Source organism: Rhinolophus sinicus, chromosome 3 (assembly GCF_057876585.1).
Source record: "Rhinolophus sinicus isolate RSI-liver-muscle chromosome 3, RSI-T2T, whole genome shotgun sequence".
Lineage (NCBI taxonomy): Eukaryota > Metazoa > Chordata > Mammalia > Chiroptera > Rhinolophidae > Rhinolophus > Rhinolophus sinicus.
Window position 1 is genome coordinate 23,443,756 of NC_142503.1, and position 18,621 is coordinate 23,462,376.

The following is an 18,621-nucleotide window of genomic DNA, read 5'->3' on the forward strand; positions in this document are numbered from 1 at the left end:
TGGCATACAATAATTACACATATATGTTAAGATTTTATTAGTCTACCCTACTGACAGTCAAGATAAACTCATTTTAGTGTATGTTCTTCGCTAACTAACATGTTATCAGTACATTTTTTTCCTAAGCATAGGTATATTTTTGGTATCAGCCTATTTACATGAACTGACTTGTTAAGATTGCTTCTTAACAAAATGATTAATGTTTCAGATAGTAGGCTATAGACTAACTGTAAAATTAAGTTTGAACAATACCTAAGTTGTGAATTATTTACTACACTATAGAAGACAAAGCCATTTCAATAATTCTGATGTTATTTCTATGCCTGAGATTATTAATTTCTAAACTCCTGTATCTCCATAAAGTAATCTTCAGCAACTACAAATATTTTGTTAATGGAAAACATATGATCATATGTGAAGTTTTACATTTAATTGAAATACTACTTTTTTTTATTGTGGCAAAACATCCATAACGTAAAAATTGCCGTTTTAACATTATTAAGTATACAGCTCAGTGGCATTAAGTATATTCACTTTGTTGTGCAGCCATCACCACCATCCATCTCCAGAACTTTTTCATCATCCCAAACTGAAATGCTATACCCACTGAATATCAACTCCCATTCCCCCCTCCTCCACCCTCCGTAAACTCTGTTCTACTTTCTGTCTCTACAAATTTGTCTATTCCAGGTACCTCATATAAATGGAATCGTACAATATTCTTTTGTGTCTGGCTTATTTCATTTAGCATAACGTCTTCAAGATTAATCCATGCTTAGCATGTATTAGAATGTAATAAAGAAATACTACTTTTTAAGTTGTAATTTCAAGCTCTAGTCCAACTATTTTTAGAGAAATATATGTGAATCATGTCACATATATATTTTCCTCCTTTGCACATCTTGTTCCCCTTGGAACTGTTTTCCCGTTTCTCTGTCTCATTACCTCCTAGTCATTCATCATACTCAAATAGAAATAAGTACTGAAAAATAATTTTAAAGGTTACCAAATATGCAATGACAATAAGATCACCATAGATTAGATTTTTCTGTTATAAATTATTTGCAAATATGTAAACCAACTGTCATTTTAAAAGGGCCTTGGAAAGTATTCAGTCTGTTCATTTTGCATAGGAGGACATGAACATTTAAATGATTTCTTAATTTGCACAGCCATTTAATATCAAAGCCAGGAATCCAAAAACCTAAGTATTATGCTAGTTCTAATTATTTTTAGATATATTGTTCTGTTAGTGCACAGTCAATAAGAAAGTTTGAAGAACCACTGGCTTTAAGTAACATTCATTCCTTCAAACCTACCAAGTTCCAGACATTGTATTAGCCACTAGGAATATAATAGCAAGTGGAATCCCTGGTCTCAAACAGCAGACCCGGGGGAATAAATCTAAGAATAGAAAAATTAAGGTTTAAGGTGTATATTTGACTAACCGTTGATTCATCTCTTTTTATTATTATTATTATTATTTTGCTATAGTCTGATTCCGCATAAGATGATGCATGATTGGAAGGAACTGTTTTTTAATGGAAAGCCCATATATGAGCAAGCCTATACTAAGCATCTACCAGCTAAACCCTCTGAACAACAACTTATAGAACTGGAAAAAAGGGACTTGCTAGATAACAATGATTATGAAGAATATCAGGTACAAACTAATATGGAATAATTAGAATTCAACATAATAAATAGTGTTTCTTTAACATCAATTTTGTGATATTATTTCATTTCATTCCTATTAATAGAAATAGGTATTTGATGTTTGCATTTTCCCTGGGTTTACTTTGTATTTATACTACGAATTTTAAATTCCTAACTATTCATAATCTATTATCTGTTACTCCCAGTAATATTAAAAGAGTGGTCTGGAAAAAAAAAATCAAACGTAATACATTACCTTGACAGATAAATTTCAGAATTTTAAAAATGTTTTAACTTGTTTATTAGCATTTTTCTTTGTATCAGCTATCTACCTTTGCTTCAAAAACCCTTATTAAAAGGTATTTCTCTTAAAATTTATCCAAATAGTATACTGTCTTTGGAGGCAAATGGAAAAGGAGGAGGTCTGAGCTTTACGAGGAGCATAGATTCAAACAATATTTTATTCAAAGATTTAAAAAAAAAAAGTTTTAGGTGCCAATTGTGCTTCTTAGAAAAGCTGCTGAAAAGCCTTTGGGGTTAGACAGACCAAGGACCTATTACTGGCACTGCCAGCTGCTGTCTGACACCTTATAGGCAGTTAGTCCCTTAAGTGCTAAAAGACTCGGTTTCGTAGTTTATGAAATAGGAATAATAATATACCGGTCTTGTTTTGTTGTTGTGAAACGTAAGGTAATGTGTATTGAACGCTTGGCCAAGTGCAATGCATGTTGGATGCAAATAATACAAATCAATTTCATTGGATAGAAGTCTGTGTAGATCAACAACAATGAAATGAAGAGTGGGGATTTTTTGTTAGAAATATTGAATGAGTTTCAGAAGGGTGGTAAGTGCAACATGAAAAACAGAGAGGGAAAGCTGATTTGACCCAATCATTTGCTGATATTTAGCACATACTCAATAAATGTTTGTTGGAAGGATGCATTAAAAAAAATGAATGAATGACAATGAATAGGGCAATGTGTAAAATAGCACTGATATGTAACTATTGAAAGAAGCTTATGGAAAGATAAGGAAAGAAAGTGAGATTGTGAGAAATTATACACCATCTTTTAATTGGATGAATCTGTATTTGTATTACTAAAAGAATTATTATTTATTAAGGAGTAACTAGACTCTTACAGGATTATAGGCATATTTATTATGAATGGTTGTAGAATATACTAGATCTAGTGTGTCCACTTAGAATGCTTCGTAATAAAATTCTTTGACAATACCAAGCTATGTAAAACTATTTCTTTCCATTGTAAAGCCATTGTATTTGACACATTTTGCTGATTCATGGAATATTAATTTCTAAGTTATTTCATGAACAGCTCTACTTACTCTATTTTTGTTGATCGATAAATCAGGAGACCTAGCAGTCTGCAGCTTAGCAAAGATTTGCCTTTTTAACTTTTTTCTTGTTTGGGAAATTGTCACCACCGGAACACGCATGTCTTACCCACATCCTGAAGCAGCTGGTACATTTCTTTTGCAGGAAATTGTACACTTTTGTTAGGAGTATGTGAACGTCTGGCAGTGCAGTTTATTTTGTTGCTTTTATTATTTGTCTAGAAATGAACGTTACCTTAGGATTTCTGATTCGTGTTTATATGCACTGCTCTTTTTGACTACATGATGGAAAATATACCTCATACAGGTGTTAGGACGTATGTATGTACTGTAAACTATCCTAATAGTCATTCCCTTACTGCTAGAGCTTTTGTGTTTCTTCAGGATCTTGTTCAATGTTCCTGCATACAAGTAAATATACATGTTTCAACTTGTAAAATAAATTACCTGGCTTAAATAGTCTTTCACAAGATGTAGAGGACAACACACCCTGGTTCAGCTAAAGGAAACAGCTGTCTACATTTATCATTGCTAAATTTGCTCAGCATTTTTAATCCTTCAAGTAAATGCATAACTTAGAAATTAATCTTCAAAAGCTTTACACTCTTAGCATACTTTATGGATGCCCATAAACACCATCCTTAAAGAACTGATACCTCCCAGTTTTGAGCCCATAATTTTAAAGCTCTGTGAAACTATCATGATTAAAAAAGTTTAAATATTACACCTAGAAATTGGCATAAAACAAATTTTTGCTCATGTACACATCATATGTCGCTGATGAAAATTTGACTCATTTCTTAAGATCATTTCCTAAATCATCACACTCTATTTATAGAATGTCTACAAGTGAGAGAGCTCTAGTCCAGGAATGGTGTGGCCAGAAATATCCTTTATCACTCCTAGGAAGGAGATAGGAACAGCAACATGGAATAGCTGGACCCCGCTGATCCCAGACAACTGCCTGGGATAACAATTAGTTATTTAATAGAGAGTTATTTTGGAGAGGAGCCCCGAAAACCCAATGGGCCATGGGCAGCAGGCTAAGCCAGGAGTCCGGCTACTCTAGCTCAACTGGCAGCCCCCGCATAGCAGCCAGTGGTTCTCAATTATGCAGTGGACTCATCCTGGTCAACCCCCCACTTCACCCCCTGCCAAATGCAAGTCCTTTTCATGAAGATTCTGCCACAACGCACTTGGCAATTTGCAGAGCTCTACTGTTCATGCCCACGAACAAGTTGTAGTAGGAATTCCTACAATTTGGAAGAAGGGTGTTTTGTGTCCAGCACATCATCCTGGTTGTTTTACATTGTTGCTGTTGTTTTTTAATTGCTATTTTTATTTGTGTTTTTAATGAAAAATTATTGTGTAAGTTTATGATCACTTGTGTTTGCTGTGGTTGTTGGGTTAACCCTAAGTGTGTGTATTGTAATGCACATTTTTTATCAATAGTACTTTTGGCTTATGATTTTCCACTAGCTAGACTTTAAGATGCATTTGTATATGTTGTGGTTTAACATTCATGCTCTGGTCAGTACAGCCAGCGTATGTACATACATACATACCCATCCCCAAATTTGTTTACACAATGACACTATTGCCAGGTACTTTTCCAACAGAGAATAGGGATGTGGGACTAAATGGGCCATGGGGTTTTTTGTCTTCCTATGTAAGTCTCTTCTGACTTGTTTGACCCAAAGACTTCAGACACTATCTTGTTCTTTCTCCCAACTCCAGCCTTTGGTATTGATCCAGTGGCGTTCTAGACTCAACTTCTGACAGTGGACTCTCTGGCTTAGCCCTTGCCTGGCTCCCTGGCTTCTCAGTGAATGACCTAATCTTCATAGTTCATTATTGAATCAGGTTCCCTTACAGGCAGAAGAATATCAATTTAAAGCCTCTGTCACTCAAGTGACATCACTGGATAACTGACTGAATCACAGTGGTAGATTTTAGTAATACGTAGATGAGTTTTGAGGGCATGTGACTAGACCATTATTATTTATTTATTTGTTTAAAAGGAATAGATTGTATTAATCAACTAGGCTGCCATAAGAAAATACTATAGACTGGGTGGCTTAAAAAAATAGGAATTCATCTCTCAATGTTCTGGAAAGTCCAAGATCAAGGTGCCACCAGATTCAATTCCCCGGTGAGGACTCTCTTCCAGACTTGCAGAAAACCACCTTCTCACTGGCCCTCACGTGAAGCAGGGAGAGAGAACTCTGGTCTCTTTCCTTCCTTCTCCTTCAACACTAACCCCATCATGGAAGCCCTACCCTCATGACCTCATCTAAACTTAATTACCTCTGACAGTCCCCATCTCCAAATACCGTCAATCACTGTGGGAGTTGGGGGACACAATTCAGTCGATAACATACTTGTTTATTCTGGACACTTATAAAATATCTCAAAGTGCAAATGTACTATTCAAGTATAGGAACCCATGAAATTGCTGGTTTCATAGATTCTCTTGTTCCCTGCTGAGAAATCTTAACTTAAAATGCTTATTTTTTGACTATGAAAATATGATATTTGTATTTTATGTTGATATGTAGGAGGGTAGCTTATTTTTAAGGAGGTAGAGTAAGCAATTGCTTACCTGATGCGAGTTGAGGGGTTCTGTCAGGACGTCTACTTTAGAAATTCTGTCTGCCATTGTACCTGATGCCCCACATTCTCACTGCCTTGGATTAAGACGCCAGAGGCACTGGTAAAATACCAACATTTTCCAAGGAGGTAATATGAATCGCAATCAGCCTCTAAAATAGGAGCTGGGAAAGAAATTTGTACTGAAAGCAATAGTCCCACTATTTGTCTAGTTTAGTTTTTATGTTATGCATTTCAAAGCTGCAATTTCTCCTCTCTGTTTCCTTAGAGTTTTTCCCCCAACTCCTTTAATTCGTTCTGTAATGGTAAGTTATCTGGTTGTTTTTTTCTGGCTAGGTCCCATTATGTGGCTGTGTCTTAGTGGGGTTACCAGTACAGGCTTCCCGGGGCTTCCTACCACCAATTCTCTGGTTCATCCTCTACCCACTTTGACAACCATAGGAACCAGTTCCTATGCATCAAATCTAGCTTCTCTTCAATCAAGTGTTCAAACTTTCCACCTAGTCTTTTAGAACAGGCTATGAGGGTCCGAACTCTCCAGCTATGTCTTGGTAGAGAAATACAGCAAGAACACAGTGTGATTGATAATCTCGAGAAATTTGAGTAGATACAAGAAAGTCTTTGGATTTTAGTGTGAGGCAGATGAGTTGGGCTGAGAACCAGAAACTCTCCCACCTGGAAGACCCTCCCACCCCACTGCTCCTGTCCTGTGCCCAGGGTCTGTCATCAGAAATATTCTCTGATGCGCTGGACCTGTAGTAGTCTTTCATACATTACTCTAACTTTTGTTTGTTTGTTTGTTTTTGTTTATACCTCTTTGAGGTATCAACCTTAGCCGTGAAACAAAGAAAATAGAGTGACAGTAGTCATTACTATGAGGGAGGGTATTTTGTGTGGAAAAATTCTGTGTGAATTTTGCAGTGACAAGATAGGTAGACCAAGTCATAGTGTCTACATGCTTCGTGACATGAGAGAAATTCTAAACCATATCTGGCTGTCTTGGCTGAGCAATGGCAGCAAATAAGTGAATTCAGATGTAGAAGCTTCTGGACAAGGTCTTTGACCAGCAAGACCATAGAAATTAATATAGAAATGATCTTGACACCATGACCTCCCTGATGAACAGAGCATAGTTTGAGCAAGCAAGGAATGAAGTTTACTGTTTATATAAGGACTGCCACCACCATCAGAATTATTTGGTGGCCCTTGCACAGGAAGAGATCTGATATGAAGTCCGGGTGATGCAGTCCCATGGCCATTTGGGGGTCAGGAGAAATGCAGTAGCCTGAGTCTTTGTTTTAGACCCAGGCAGTTGTGCTGTGAGAAGCATTGGGCTAGCTGCACAGCTGCTATAATTTCCAGTGTGCCACCTTCAACACCTTGGAAGGTCCATTGTGGCTTCCCAGGTCAGAGAATGGAGCCAGGAATAGGAACCTGTCATTTTGGGGTACATAAGCTACTCTCCCACTGATCTCCTCAGGGAGTTGCTTTGAGCATGTCTGAAATCAGAGTGCCAAGCTGAAGTCCCTGCCCATCATTTGCATCTGATTTGTCACTGATTTTCAGCGGCACTGAAATGTAGGTTTTCAGGACAGAGGATCTCTCAGAGTGGCTTAGTTTCAGTTGCCCCCGATAATCAAAACTACAAAACAAAATATCAGCCCAGTGATTCTGGTTGCCTGATATATAAGTAACCAGTAGCTCAAAGTTTTGGAAAAAGAAGTCTGCCATTGCTCACAAGTGCTGAGCTTTCTGAACTAATGGATTCACGACAAGCTAGAGTTATTGGATTGCATAGTGAGGTGTCAGGCTCTCTAAAATGTGGACCTCTAGGCTTGACAGTGATCTTCATCACATGCTGGATAATTGACCGTGGCCAATTTGAATGTCCCTCCAAAAATAAACACAAGGTAGATGGAGTCTGTTGCCCGGGGTCGTCTTTTGTGATAAGTTAGAATTAGACATGATATTATTTCCATACTATTAGATGAGGACAGATTGGGGAAGGCTACTGCTGGGACAGAAGTGATCAGATTACTGGGTAAAAGTCCTTATTGGATGAGGACCATGTCTTCAGATTTCCTAATGAGTCAGAATCAACCATGGGATCCACTGGTAGATAAGCATTGGCTTCTAGCCAGAACAGTCTTCAGCTCAGCATGGTAGTGAAGTCGAGTTAACCTCTGTTCCTAGTTACCATGGTCTATGCCTGCACTTCCTGGCAACATATACGTGGCCCAGCCTGAGCACTCTAACACAGAGGCATACCTTCTCTCTGGGGGTGCACCTACCCTACCAACATTAATGAGAGGTGTACATCCCCATGCCTCCAGCTCTTCTGGAATCTGAAGGCCAGACTGTCTGGCAGGAAGGTGTGGCCAGGTACCTAACCGTACTGTGACCTGACTGGAGGTCAGGTGACTAACAAAAGCTACCAAGCTCATTCAGCAGGGCCAGTTCATCTTTGCAAGTTGTTCTGAGACCTTTAAACTGGGCCCCAACACAGAGCCCATTCTATCGCAGCTCCTGGATGAGAAGTCAGAATTTAGATGCCATCAGTTCACTGCCTTCTCTCTCCCTCCTTGTTAAGGAAAGTTCAGGGCAGTGTCCATTCCCGTTGGAACCTGGCTATCAAACAGGCCCCTTACAGTGGTCAAGAAACCCTATAGGGCTGCCAGGTTACATGAGCTGAATACCGCATCAGTTAAGATATCCAACCACCCTTTGTGCTTCTTCTGAAAATCATGGGTAGTTGTCAGGAATTAAGTCTGAATTACAAATTTAGGCAGTACCTCCAGATTCCGTCGGGGTTTTTGGGTGATTAGCAAAGAGAAAGCCTGAGAAGAGAAGGCAAGAAAGGACAGAGGCTCTGAAAGCTACAAAGTTGTACCTTAGTCCTTTCCTGTGGAGTATGGCTTTTTTTCTGAGTGATTGAGTTGTCTGTTTATCTTATTTGGGGATCTCAGTCATCTTTGTACTTAACCAAAATTGCTAAAATTTAATATTCATGTATTCACTTATTATTCAGTTCACATAGACTGGCAGTAGTCATTACTATGAGCCTATACTATTGATTGATTGATTCATTAATTCAATCAATACATATTGAGTCAACTATGTGCCAGTATAGTTCTAGGTATTGGGGATATAAAGTTGATTAAGATAGAGATCCTTCCCTCGTGGGGCCTACAATTTAGTGGGGATGGGAGAGAAACCATGCCAGAGCATGATGTTAAATGTGGATAAGCACAGGAGTTACGGGGCTGCAATGGAATAGATGAGTTTCAGCTGAGTTGTTAAACATGTATAGACATCAGCTGGTTTAAAGGTATTAACTCAAAACTGACCTAATCCCATGAACTGGGAGCATATTTTTATACTCTCCCTTTCCATGACTTCATGTATTCCCAAGCATTTAGACCAAACTAAACTCAGCAAGTATGTTTTGGGTATCTAAGAGTCCCCTGACTCATCAGAATATTTTAGTAACTGCTGAAGATATCATTCTTCCGTATACCTAAAAAAATTTAAGAGGAGATATGTAGTTGTCCAATAAACAAGCTATTGGATTTTGCCTGATTGAGATATCATTTTCTGCCCACGGTGTTTGGGCTTGAGTTAATTAGTTATCTCTAAAACTTTTCTTTTGGATACAATTTAACTATTAGTCTATTTTCAAATAGGCGTGAAGTTTTACTGCATTTTGTATAATTATACTTGGTGTTATTTAATGAGATTTTAGTGATTATGAAAAAAAATTAAAATAGTTATTGTACGAAAAATTATTTTCTAAGATACCATAAAATAAGCAACCCATAACTAAGATCTAAAAGCAATCATCACACAAATAAGATATAAAAATGTGAATAAGTCAGATCTTTAAAATATTACCAATTATGAGAAGTTGCACCTAAAATTGTATTATTATTTTAAAAATATATTTTGATAAATAAATACCCACTTGGTCACTCTATCGGTTGCATCAGTTAGTATAAAGTTAAGGGTATACCCTTCCTATTTGCAGATATCGAAGAGATGAATCCAAGATGGTACTTAGAGACATGAAATCAGAACTGAGGGTTCCTGGGTGTCTTGGCCAGTAAAATACCCTTTATTTTTTTGTTTTAAGATAGTGGATTGAGACTAAATTATGAAAATAATTTATGGGTCACAACCATTATTTATTTTTAAAAAATGGAACCACAACAAAATAACTATAATGCAATGCAATACATTAGAAAATAATGCAAATCACCAGTAGTAAGGATAAGTATTTCATAAAACTTTGTTTTATGTACTCATATACCTTCACACAAATACTGGTTGACACTATAAAATGTATTTCTTATGGAATGTCCTGGTCAAAAAATGTTTGAAAGCCACTATCTTAGAAGATTCAGAACAGTGGTAATTGTGCTCCAGTTGAGGTCAGGTGGGTCAAAAAGTGCTCACAGGCGTTCAGATCAATAAAAAGTGGAGAAATTTATGGAGAGATCCAACATGGTAAAGTAAACACTGTGCTTGTGTCCTTCCATGAACACATTAAAATTACAACTAAATTATAGAACAATCAACCTGGAGAATCATCTGAAGTCTAACAGAACAGAAGTACTATAACGTCGATACTGGTAGGAGGGGTGGAGACGCAGAACAGGCCCCAAACTTCCCTGTGGCAGTTGAGAATCTCGGCTGCAGAGGTTACCCCTCCCCAGGAAGTGAAGGCCCCCAGAATGGAGCACTGGTGCCAGGAAGAGAATCTCCCGCAACATCTACCTGTGAAAAACGGAGGGGATTCTGAACATTCTGGCGGGACAGAAGGCTGCGGGAAACCCAGCCGTCCTCTTAAATAACTCGCGCACAGACTCACTCGCTCGCAGGCACTCACCTTGCATTCCAGCGGAGATAGTGACTTCGGGGGCCTCAGAGACATACGGGGGGGTGCAGACTAAGGTGTGTGGCTGCAGGGGGAGGACTGGAGGGCAGTTGGTATTTTCCCGTTGCGGGGTCCTCTTTCCATGCAGCCAGCAGGCCAGAGCCATCTTTCCTGTGTTGAGCCCGCCCCCACAGGGCAAATCTGAATCTGATTGGCCTGTGAGCTCTGCTGCTCCGCCCTGCTGACTTAGCACCCAATGCACCGCCAGAGGCACTTTCTCTGAAAGCAGCCAGCCCCTCCCGCATTGCATTCTTTCTTGCAAAACTATAGGAGTCCATGGGCCCCAGGCAAGCAGGGACTGGCCTCGGTGTGCTCTAAGACTTTTGCTGAGTTGCTCCAGGCTCAGCACTGACACCAAACCAGAGTCTACATTAACCTAGTGACCACAACTCTCCCCATTCTAGTGACTCCCTGAGACCCTGCCTCATCCAACTCACATACTGCATGAGGCTTTACCAGTGGCTGAACCTCAAGGAAGCTGGCAGGTGGCAGCAGGCCTCCTGGTGTCCTGGCTTTTTGCAGAGTTACCCCCAGGCCTGATACTGGTGATAGTCATCCTCAGTTCACAGCATGGCCTCTCCCATGTGCCTCCAGGTTTAGCACAGGTGGCAAACAACCACAGATCACTTTGTAGCTCCTACCAGGTAGCCCCCAGCCAGTCCTGGGCCTATACCGAAGCCCTTCCCATAAGGCCCCAGAACCAACATACTTGGCTTCAGACCATATCAGAGCACTGCCCAATTAGCCCCACAAGTGAGGTGGTCTCAACAGGCACCAGAGTACAGTGGGGAAAATCCCACTCAGTGGGGTAAGCTTCATGCACAGCAGCCCATAAGCTGTGGATGTGGCCCAACCCCACAGCCAGTTAGCCTAAGGGTCAATTCCACCCACTGACATGCCAACAGCAATCAAGGCTCAACTGTAACAGGAGACTACACACAACCCACGCAAGGGACACTCCTGGAGCACCCAGCTCAGGTGACCAGGGAGACTGTGCCACAGAAAACAAGACATGTGCTGCTTACAGGAGACTCACTTCAGATTGAAGACTCACACGGACAGATGGTAAAAGGATGGAAAACAATATTTCGTGAAAGTAAAAATTGAAAAAACAAAACAAAACAAAACAAAAAGCTGTGGTAGCAATACTTACACCAGACAAAATAGACTTTAAATCAAAGGCTGTAAGAAGAGACAGTGAAGGACCCAGTAATCCCACTTCAGGGTATTTATCTGAAGAAATCCGAGACATTACTTCAAGGGGAGGTGTACATCTGTATGTTCATTGCAGCATTATTTACAATGGCCAAGATGTGGAGGCAGCGTGGGTGTGGGCCTGTTTGGGTTCATCCTGTTTGAGACTCTCTGTACTTCCTGGACTTTAGAAAATATAATACAGCAATGTACTAATTTACTTTCCCACCAGTAATGAAAAAGAAGTATGACTAATCTTTCTTTCTGTGTTAGACAAAATTGTTTTATTATGGTACATCAGAGTTTTATTTGGATATTTTTATTACTGTGAATTTGAACATTTCTTCAAAAGCCCATTGGCCATTTTATTATATTTTGGGAATTGTTTGTTTATATCCTTTGTGTCTTTATTCTTCTGTTGGGATATTTTTCTTTTCTATGTTATTACTTACAGTTTTTACGTACTAAGACTCTTAAGCTTTTGTCAAACATATCTGTTGCAGACACTTTCCCTTTGTTCTTTATTTTTAAATTGCATGTGTGTTTGTTTGCGTGTGTGTGCGTGCGTGTGTGTGTGTGTGTGTGTGTGTGTGTGTGTGTGTGTTTGGGGGTGTACAGAATATTTCATTTTCATACAATCAAATTTATGGGCCTTTTCCTTTGTGATTTTCATGCTTTAAAAGACCATCCTAGAACCCATAAATATTCATTCAGATTTTGGTGCCTTCATGCTTTCTTGGTTACATCTTTCATTCTTCTGGAATCTATTTTCATGAAAAATTTAAGGATATATAACTTTATTTTGTTTCCAAGTATATGGCCAGTTTTTCTAATACCAGTTACAAGATGATCATTCTTTCTCTGCTAATATGAAATACAAACTTTCTTCGTACTAAATTCTTACATATACTAGATCTGTTTCTAGAATTGATATTTTTGTGCAGTGACTATTCTATTTCTGCAAACTTTTTTTTTATTACTATATTCTTAACAAATGCTTTAATATCAGGAAAGTTAGCGCTCTCCTGACTTTTTAAGTTTTTAAATGAATATGTTTATTCACTATGTTTCTTCTGCTGCTTGAATTTTAGAATCATTTGTCATATCACCCTGCAAGGGAGAAAGTGAGACTCGCACTATTACTGTTATTACATTAAATCAGATTAATTTGGGGAAGAATTAAATGGTTTATAATTTTGAAACTTTCTAACTCACCCTTTATTCAACTCATTTTTCTTATATTCCTCAGTAAAATTTTGAGGCTTTCTATCTATGGGCTCTTTATATACTTCTTGTCAATTCCAGTGATTTTTATCAAAGTTTTTAGTTGCAAGCAAAAATGTTGACTCTTCCTGAGTAAGCAGAAAAAATATTCAAAATATATTGGGTAGTTCAGTGAATCACTGTGTGTGCTCTAGAACCAGACTCGGGGTTAAACTTCCAAGGAAGATGATCAGAACCATCACAACAAGGTCTGAGGAAAAAACTGTCACCACTGCCACCATCACAGAACACTAGAATTTCAGGTTGCAACAGCCACCTCTACACCAGGAACTCAACTCCACAGCAGCCGCCATTTCTAGGGATATAGCTACTTTCTTTTTCTTATTTGCACGGGTTAGAATTTCAAGAATAATGTGACCATTAATGCTAATGATGAACATCTTTTTCTTATTCCTGCCTTTAATGGAAAAAGGTATCTTTGTTCACCATTATGTATCAGTCCAGACAGTGATAGGAACTCATCTTAAATTCATAGTATATTAAGAGATTTGCTCTGTTTTAATTTTATTTGTACTTTTTCTCCTCAGAAATGAATTTTTAATTTTATCAGATGCTTCTTGGTCAAAATGATAAGATGCTTTTATTTTTTATTTTAGCCTATTAATGTGATATAGCAATAGGTTTTATAATAGTTACCCTTCCCTGTATTCATGAAATAACTCTTATTCAATCATGGTGAGACAACTTCAATATAGTATAGGGCTTATGAGCACATGTTCTGAAATCTGCTCTCCTGGGTTCCAACCTAGACTCTGCTATTACTGTTTGCTGTGACCATAGACAAGAAATTTAGCTTCTATAGTACTCAGGTATTTCTTACAAAATTGGAATGATAATAATAATATTTATGTAAGAGTTGTGTGAGAATCATGTGAGATAATTCATGAAAACAACAGTATATGGCACATAGTGTGTAGTAAATGTCAATTAGTATATTTATTGTCTCTTACTATAATGCTGATTTAGTTAAAATTTTAGGCATGATTCTTGCAAAATGTTCCCAAGTAAGATTGGCTTGTGGTTTTCTTTTTGGATGTTGTTTGTGTCAATTATCTTTGATACCTTTTACTATCATGGTATTTACTTTGATACTTTGATACTATCGTGGTTATGTTAGTTTTGCCAGTTGAACTGGAAAGCTTTCTATTTTCTTCCATATTCCAGAAGACTAAACATTTCTGTTGTTTAATTTTCTGTTGTTAAATTTCTGTTTAATTAAGGAATAAACATTTTTCTGAAAACCATCAGGGCCTTCAAGTTTCCTAGGGATATAGTTCTTTGACAAATTTTCCATTTATTTCATGGCTTTCATCTTTTCAAATGTTCCACTTAAATTAATTTTTGTCATTTGTACTTTCCTAAAATAGCATTTTTACCATACAGTAATAAATTCAAATTTATTATAGTAGAGTTTTACATAATATTTTCTTAAAGATTTTTAAGTCTCCTTAAATTCTGTTATTGCTTTCTTTCTTATTATGTTACAAAATTGATACTTGCTTTTCTTCACCTTTGTTCAGAACTAATAGCAATTTCATTATCATGATTAGAATAGACAAGTTCTAGAAATATATCAGTAAAAGGTATCTCAATAGTTTGCTCTCTAATTTATCAATTTCCATTTTTATGAGTTCCTTTCTCCTTGTTTCCTTTATTTATTTTTAAATTACTTTTTTTTTTTCTATTTCAAGGCTTAGTTATTTATTTCTCTTTTTATTTTAGGTCAAGGCATTTTAGCAAAGGGGTCATGAATCTTCCTCTGAGTACAGTTTGCTCCCATTCCATATTTTTAATAAATCTATTATTTTAATGTTTTTTTGACATTTATCCTTTTAATTTCCCCTTTACTCCAAGAATTACTCAAAAAGAATGCTTTTAATTTTTAAGTATCTATATTTTTCATGTCTTTCAAAAATCCATTTCTAGTTTTATTACACAGAGCTCTGAGAATGTTGTCTGTAGATTTTTTTTCTCTCCCTCTAATTGTTTGATTATTTTCTTAAGAAACCTGAAAAAAACTAGAAGTCAAACATAGTAGACTTAGAGGACACCGTATGGAACAGGAAAGTTTTCTTTTAGCTTTCTTATTTTAAAATAAGCTTAGTATAAGCATACGATAGCAGATGAACTATTACTGTGTTTTATCTGCTTACTGATGATAGCATCAATTTAAGTAGCTTAATGATCAACCTGAACAATTCTCATTTAAGTCAATATGCCTTCTTTCATTAACTGTTAAGGATTTTAGAGTTGAAATTTTTTTGTTTTGTTTTGTTTTGTTTATGTGGGGTGCTCATGTTTCTGCTCATTAATATAAATTATTCATGTTATTACTGATTTATGTCATATGATTATTTAAAGTATTGATTAGCTTTTATTTGCTATAATTTGGATTTACTTTCAATATTCAAATTTCATATATGCCTAAATTGTACATTTAAGAATATTTGTTTTGTTTGTTTTATTGTTATTTTTGCAGAACATGGTTGGAGAGTGGGCCATACCAGAAGAAATAGTTGATAATGTACCACCCTCCAACAATTGCATATTGGGCCATGTGATTCACAGACTAATTGAAAAATCTCTTCCCCCTCAAGCTGAATCAATAGAGCCTGAATTACCTTCATTTGCTATTAAAGGGTGCTTATTGGGGAAAACATTGAGTGGAAAAACTACTGCTCTAAAGTTTCTACAAAAAGGTAGAATTTCCTTTTTTTATTTTATTTATTGTATTCTGTTTACATTGGTTGTAGCTGCAAATGGCTATGTCTATAGAAAACATACATGAGGATCTTCTGATATATTAGGAAATTCTGTCATCAAGAATTTTATAATAGGATGAGCACATAATTTATTGTCCAAGGAAGACACTTGGACAATAGAGTTTAGAGTCATAAACTGTCCCAGGTAAACCTGGATATGTGGAATGCTATGTAATAATAGTGCATAGACTAAATAGAAATAGCAAGTCATAAACTTTTCCTCATAGACTTTACTTACTTTACCAATAGCTGAAGCAAGAAATTAATAAATTGTCACATATATAATAGAAATCCACTTAAAATTGTAAATATGTTAATTACATTTGTTGAGTTCTTAACCTCACTTTAATGAGGTTTTGACTTGTTTTGCAGAAGTGTTTTCAGTTAGAAGCAAAATCATAGGTTTCCATCTCTTCAATTAGTTTTTATTCAATAATACAATACCATTATTCTTTTCACTGGAAAACTCAAAATTTGCACTGAGGCTGTCTACCTTGTATCATTCTAAGGCAGAGAAGAGTAGGTCATTACTGAGATGTTAAAAAGACCTCCTTAAAAAGCAACTTGACAAAATCACAATGAGATACCACATCACATCTTCTAGAATGGGAATAACAACAACAACAAAAACAAAAAAATCCAGAAAGTAACAAGTGTTGGTGAGGGTATAGAGAAATTGGAATACAATGCTGGTGAGAATATAAAATGTTACAGCCCCTAAGGAAAGCAGTTTGGTGGTTCTTCAATAAGTTAAACAAAGAATTACCATATGATCCCAGCAATTCCACTACTGGGTATATACCCAAAAAGATTAAAAACAAATGTTCAAAAAACAGAGGAAAAAAACCTGTATAAGAATATTCATAGCAGCATTATTAATAATAGCCGAAAGGTGGAACTAATCCAAATGTCCATCACCTAATGAATGGATAACAAAACATGGTATATCCGTGCAACGGAATATTATTCATCCATAAAAAGGAGTGAAGTGCTGATACATGCCATAACATGAATGAACCTTGAAAATATGATACTAAGTAAAAGAAGTCAGACCCAAGAGGCCACATATTGTATGATTCCATTGATATGAAATATCCAGAACAGGTAAATTCAGAGAGACAGAAAGCAAATTAGTTGTTACCAGGGGGCAAGAGTGGACCGCTTAATGGGTACAGAGTTTCCTTTTGGGGTTATGAAAATTTTCTGGAACACAATATTGGTGATAGTTGGACAGCATTGTAAATAACCTAAATACCACTGAAATGTATCTTTTAGAATGGTTAAAATGGTTAATTTTATGTTATGTGATTTTTAACACAATAATAAAGAAAATAGCATGATCCAAAAATAAGTTTAGGGTGCCCCAGAGACAGTGTTAGAGGATAAAGCCAGCCTAGGACAATCATGTCAACTTCCTAAATGAAGAGCTATTGGTAAAACTGTCTCTCTGTACTTTAGACTTTCCCATTCAGATACTTTCTATTGATACTCTTGTCCAAGAAGCTATCCAAGCATTTCATGACAATGAAAAAGTCAGTGAGGCCCTCCCAATTCAGAATGAAGCTGAAGAAGAAGCTCTACCAGTTCTGCAAGAGAATAGTAAAGAAAGCCCGGCAAGTGTGATTTTCGTTTCCTTTCTTGCACCTCATATATTAGAGACTTGAAGCTGAATGAAATCTGAGAGATCTTTTAGACCAGAGGTTGGAAAACTTTTCTATAAAGGTCCCAAAAGAAAATATTGTAGGTCTTATGGGCCCAGGATATTATGGGGTTACTTATGTAACAAGAGCAGCCCTCCCCTACCACTGCCAGTTTCCCTGGGTGGGCCATCCAGAGTGGTGGGCTGGCTTAGCTCCAAGTTACCTTCAGTTGGAGACATTTTCCTGAGGTAAGAGCCACAGGCTGGTGAAGGCGTGAAGAGGCTGAACTGCAAGGGGTTGGAGGATAGTAGCGTATGAGTGTTATGGGCAAGTTCACCAAGTCACCAGCTCCTCGAGGGAAATTCCACCACTGAGAGCCTGGCGGTGGCTAACAGCAGGGTCCCCACATTGTAGTTGGAGACCAAGGTCAGCCCTGGGAAGTGGCCAAGGCAGGCACTGGAGCTGAGCAGGGGCAAGAGGCAGAGGAGGATGCCCAGCTTAGTTCCCAGGCTCACAGCGCTGTCCCATGGAGTTGTATATGCTCAGGGACTGTATAAAAATAGTGAGCCCTGCCAAATTTGGTCCATGGGCCATCATTTGCAGACCTCTGATGTAAACTCGTAGATCTCAATTTTGGGAGGTGGTGGGTGGGAGGGAGGTCTCCATATTATTTGCCAGCACCACAGTCCCATGATTTACCTGCATCACACTCCCATCAATATTGCTACATTATTGCCTGAAGGTCCTAGGACAGAAAAGAGAAGAATGTGGCCCCACCTTGAGAATTGCCATGCGGTTCAGCACTCGCATTTTAACCGGGAGACAGTAGAGGCCCTAAGCATGAATTGGTGTCCTGGGGGGTCAGAAGGCTTGTAAATGTCTAGGCTGTGATTGGCATCCCTGATTCTAAATCTAGTACTCTCTCCCCCACCTTATGCTGTCTCTGCAAGTGAATAAATTAGCAGAGAATCTAATCCAGATCATTTGCATGAGCTGCAAAATAAATATTACTTAGCCATGAATTCTGAAGATAACTGGGAGAAGTTCTATTCATTGTGGGCTGTTGTTTCATCTTCCATATTACGGTACTCTTTGTATTCTAATCAATAGGGTGCTAGATAATGCACTTATCTTTTCTTTACTTCCGCATGGCGAGGACTGACACCTCTAGGGTTGTTCTTTCTAGAGC

At 37.6% G+C, this 18,621-nt stretch overlaps 1 protein-coding gene across 4 annotated transcripts in view; it reads left to right on the forward strand.

The window, feature by feature from the left end:
- Positions 1–18,621, forward strand: part of SPEF2 (sperm flagellar and cilia associated 2) — a 162,010-nt gene that overhangs the window by 49,481 nt on the left and 93,908 nt on the right. For all 4 annotated transcript variants that reach the window (XM_088796483.1, XM_088796482.1, XM_088796480.1 and 1 more), the window contains 3 exons: positions 1,495–1,663; positions 15,510–15,729; positions 17,251–17,405. In XM_088796483.1, the coding sequence (XP_088652609.1) occupies positions 1,495–1,663; positions 15,510–15,729; positions 17,251–17,405 (544 nt within the window). The remainder of the gene's footprint in view (positions 1–1,494; positions 1,664–15,509; positions 15,730–17,250; positions 17,406–18,621) is intronic.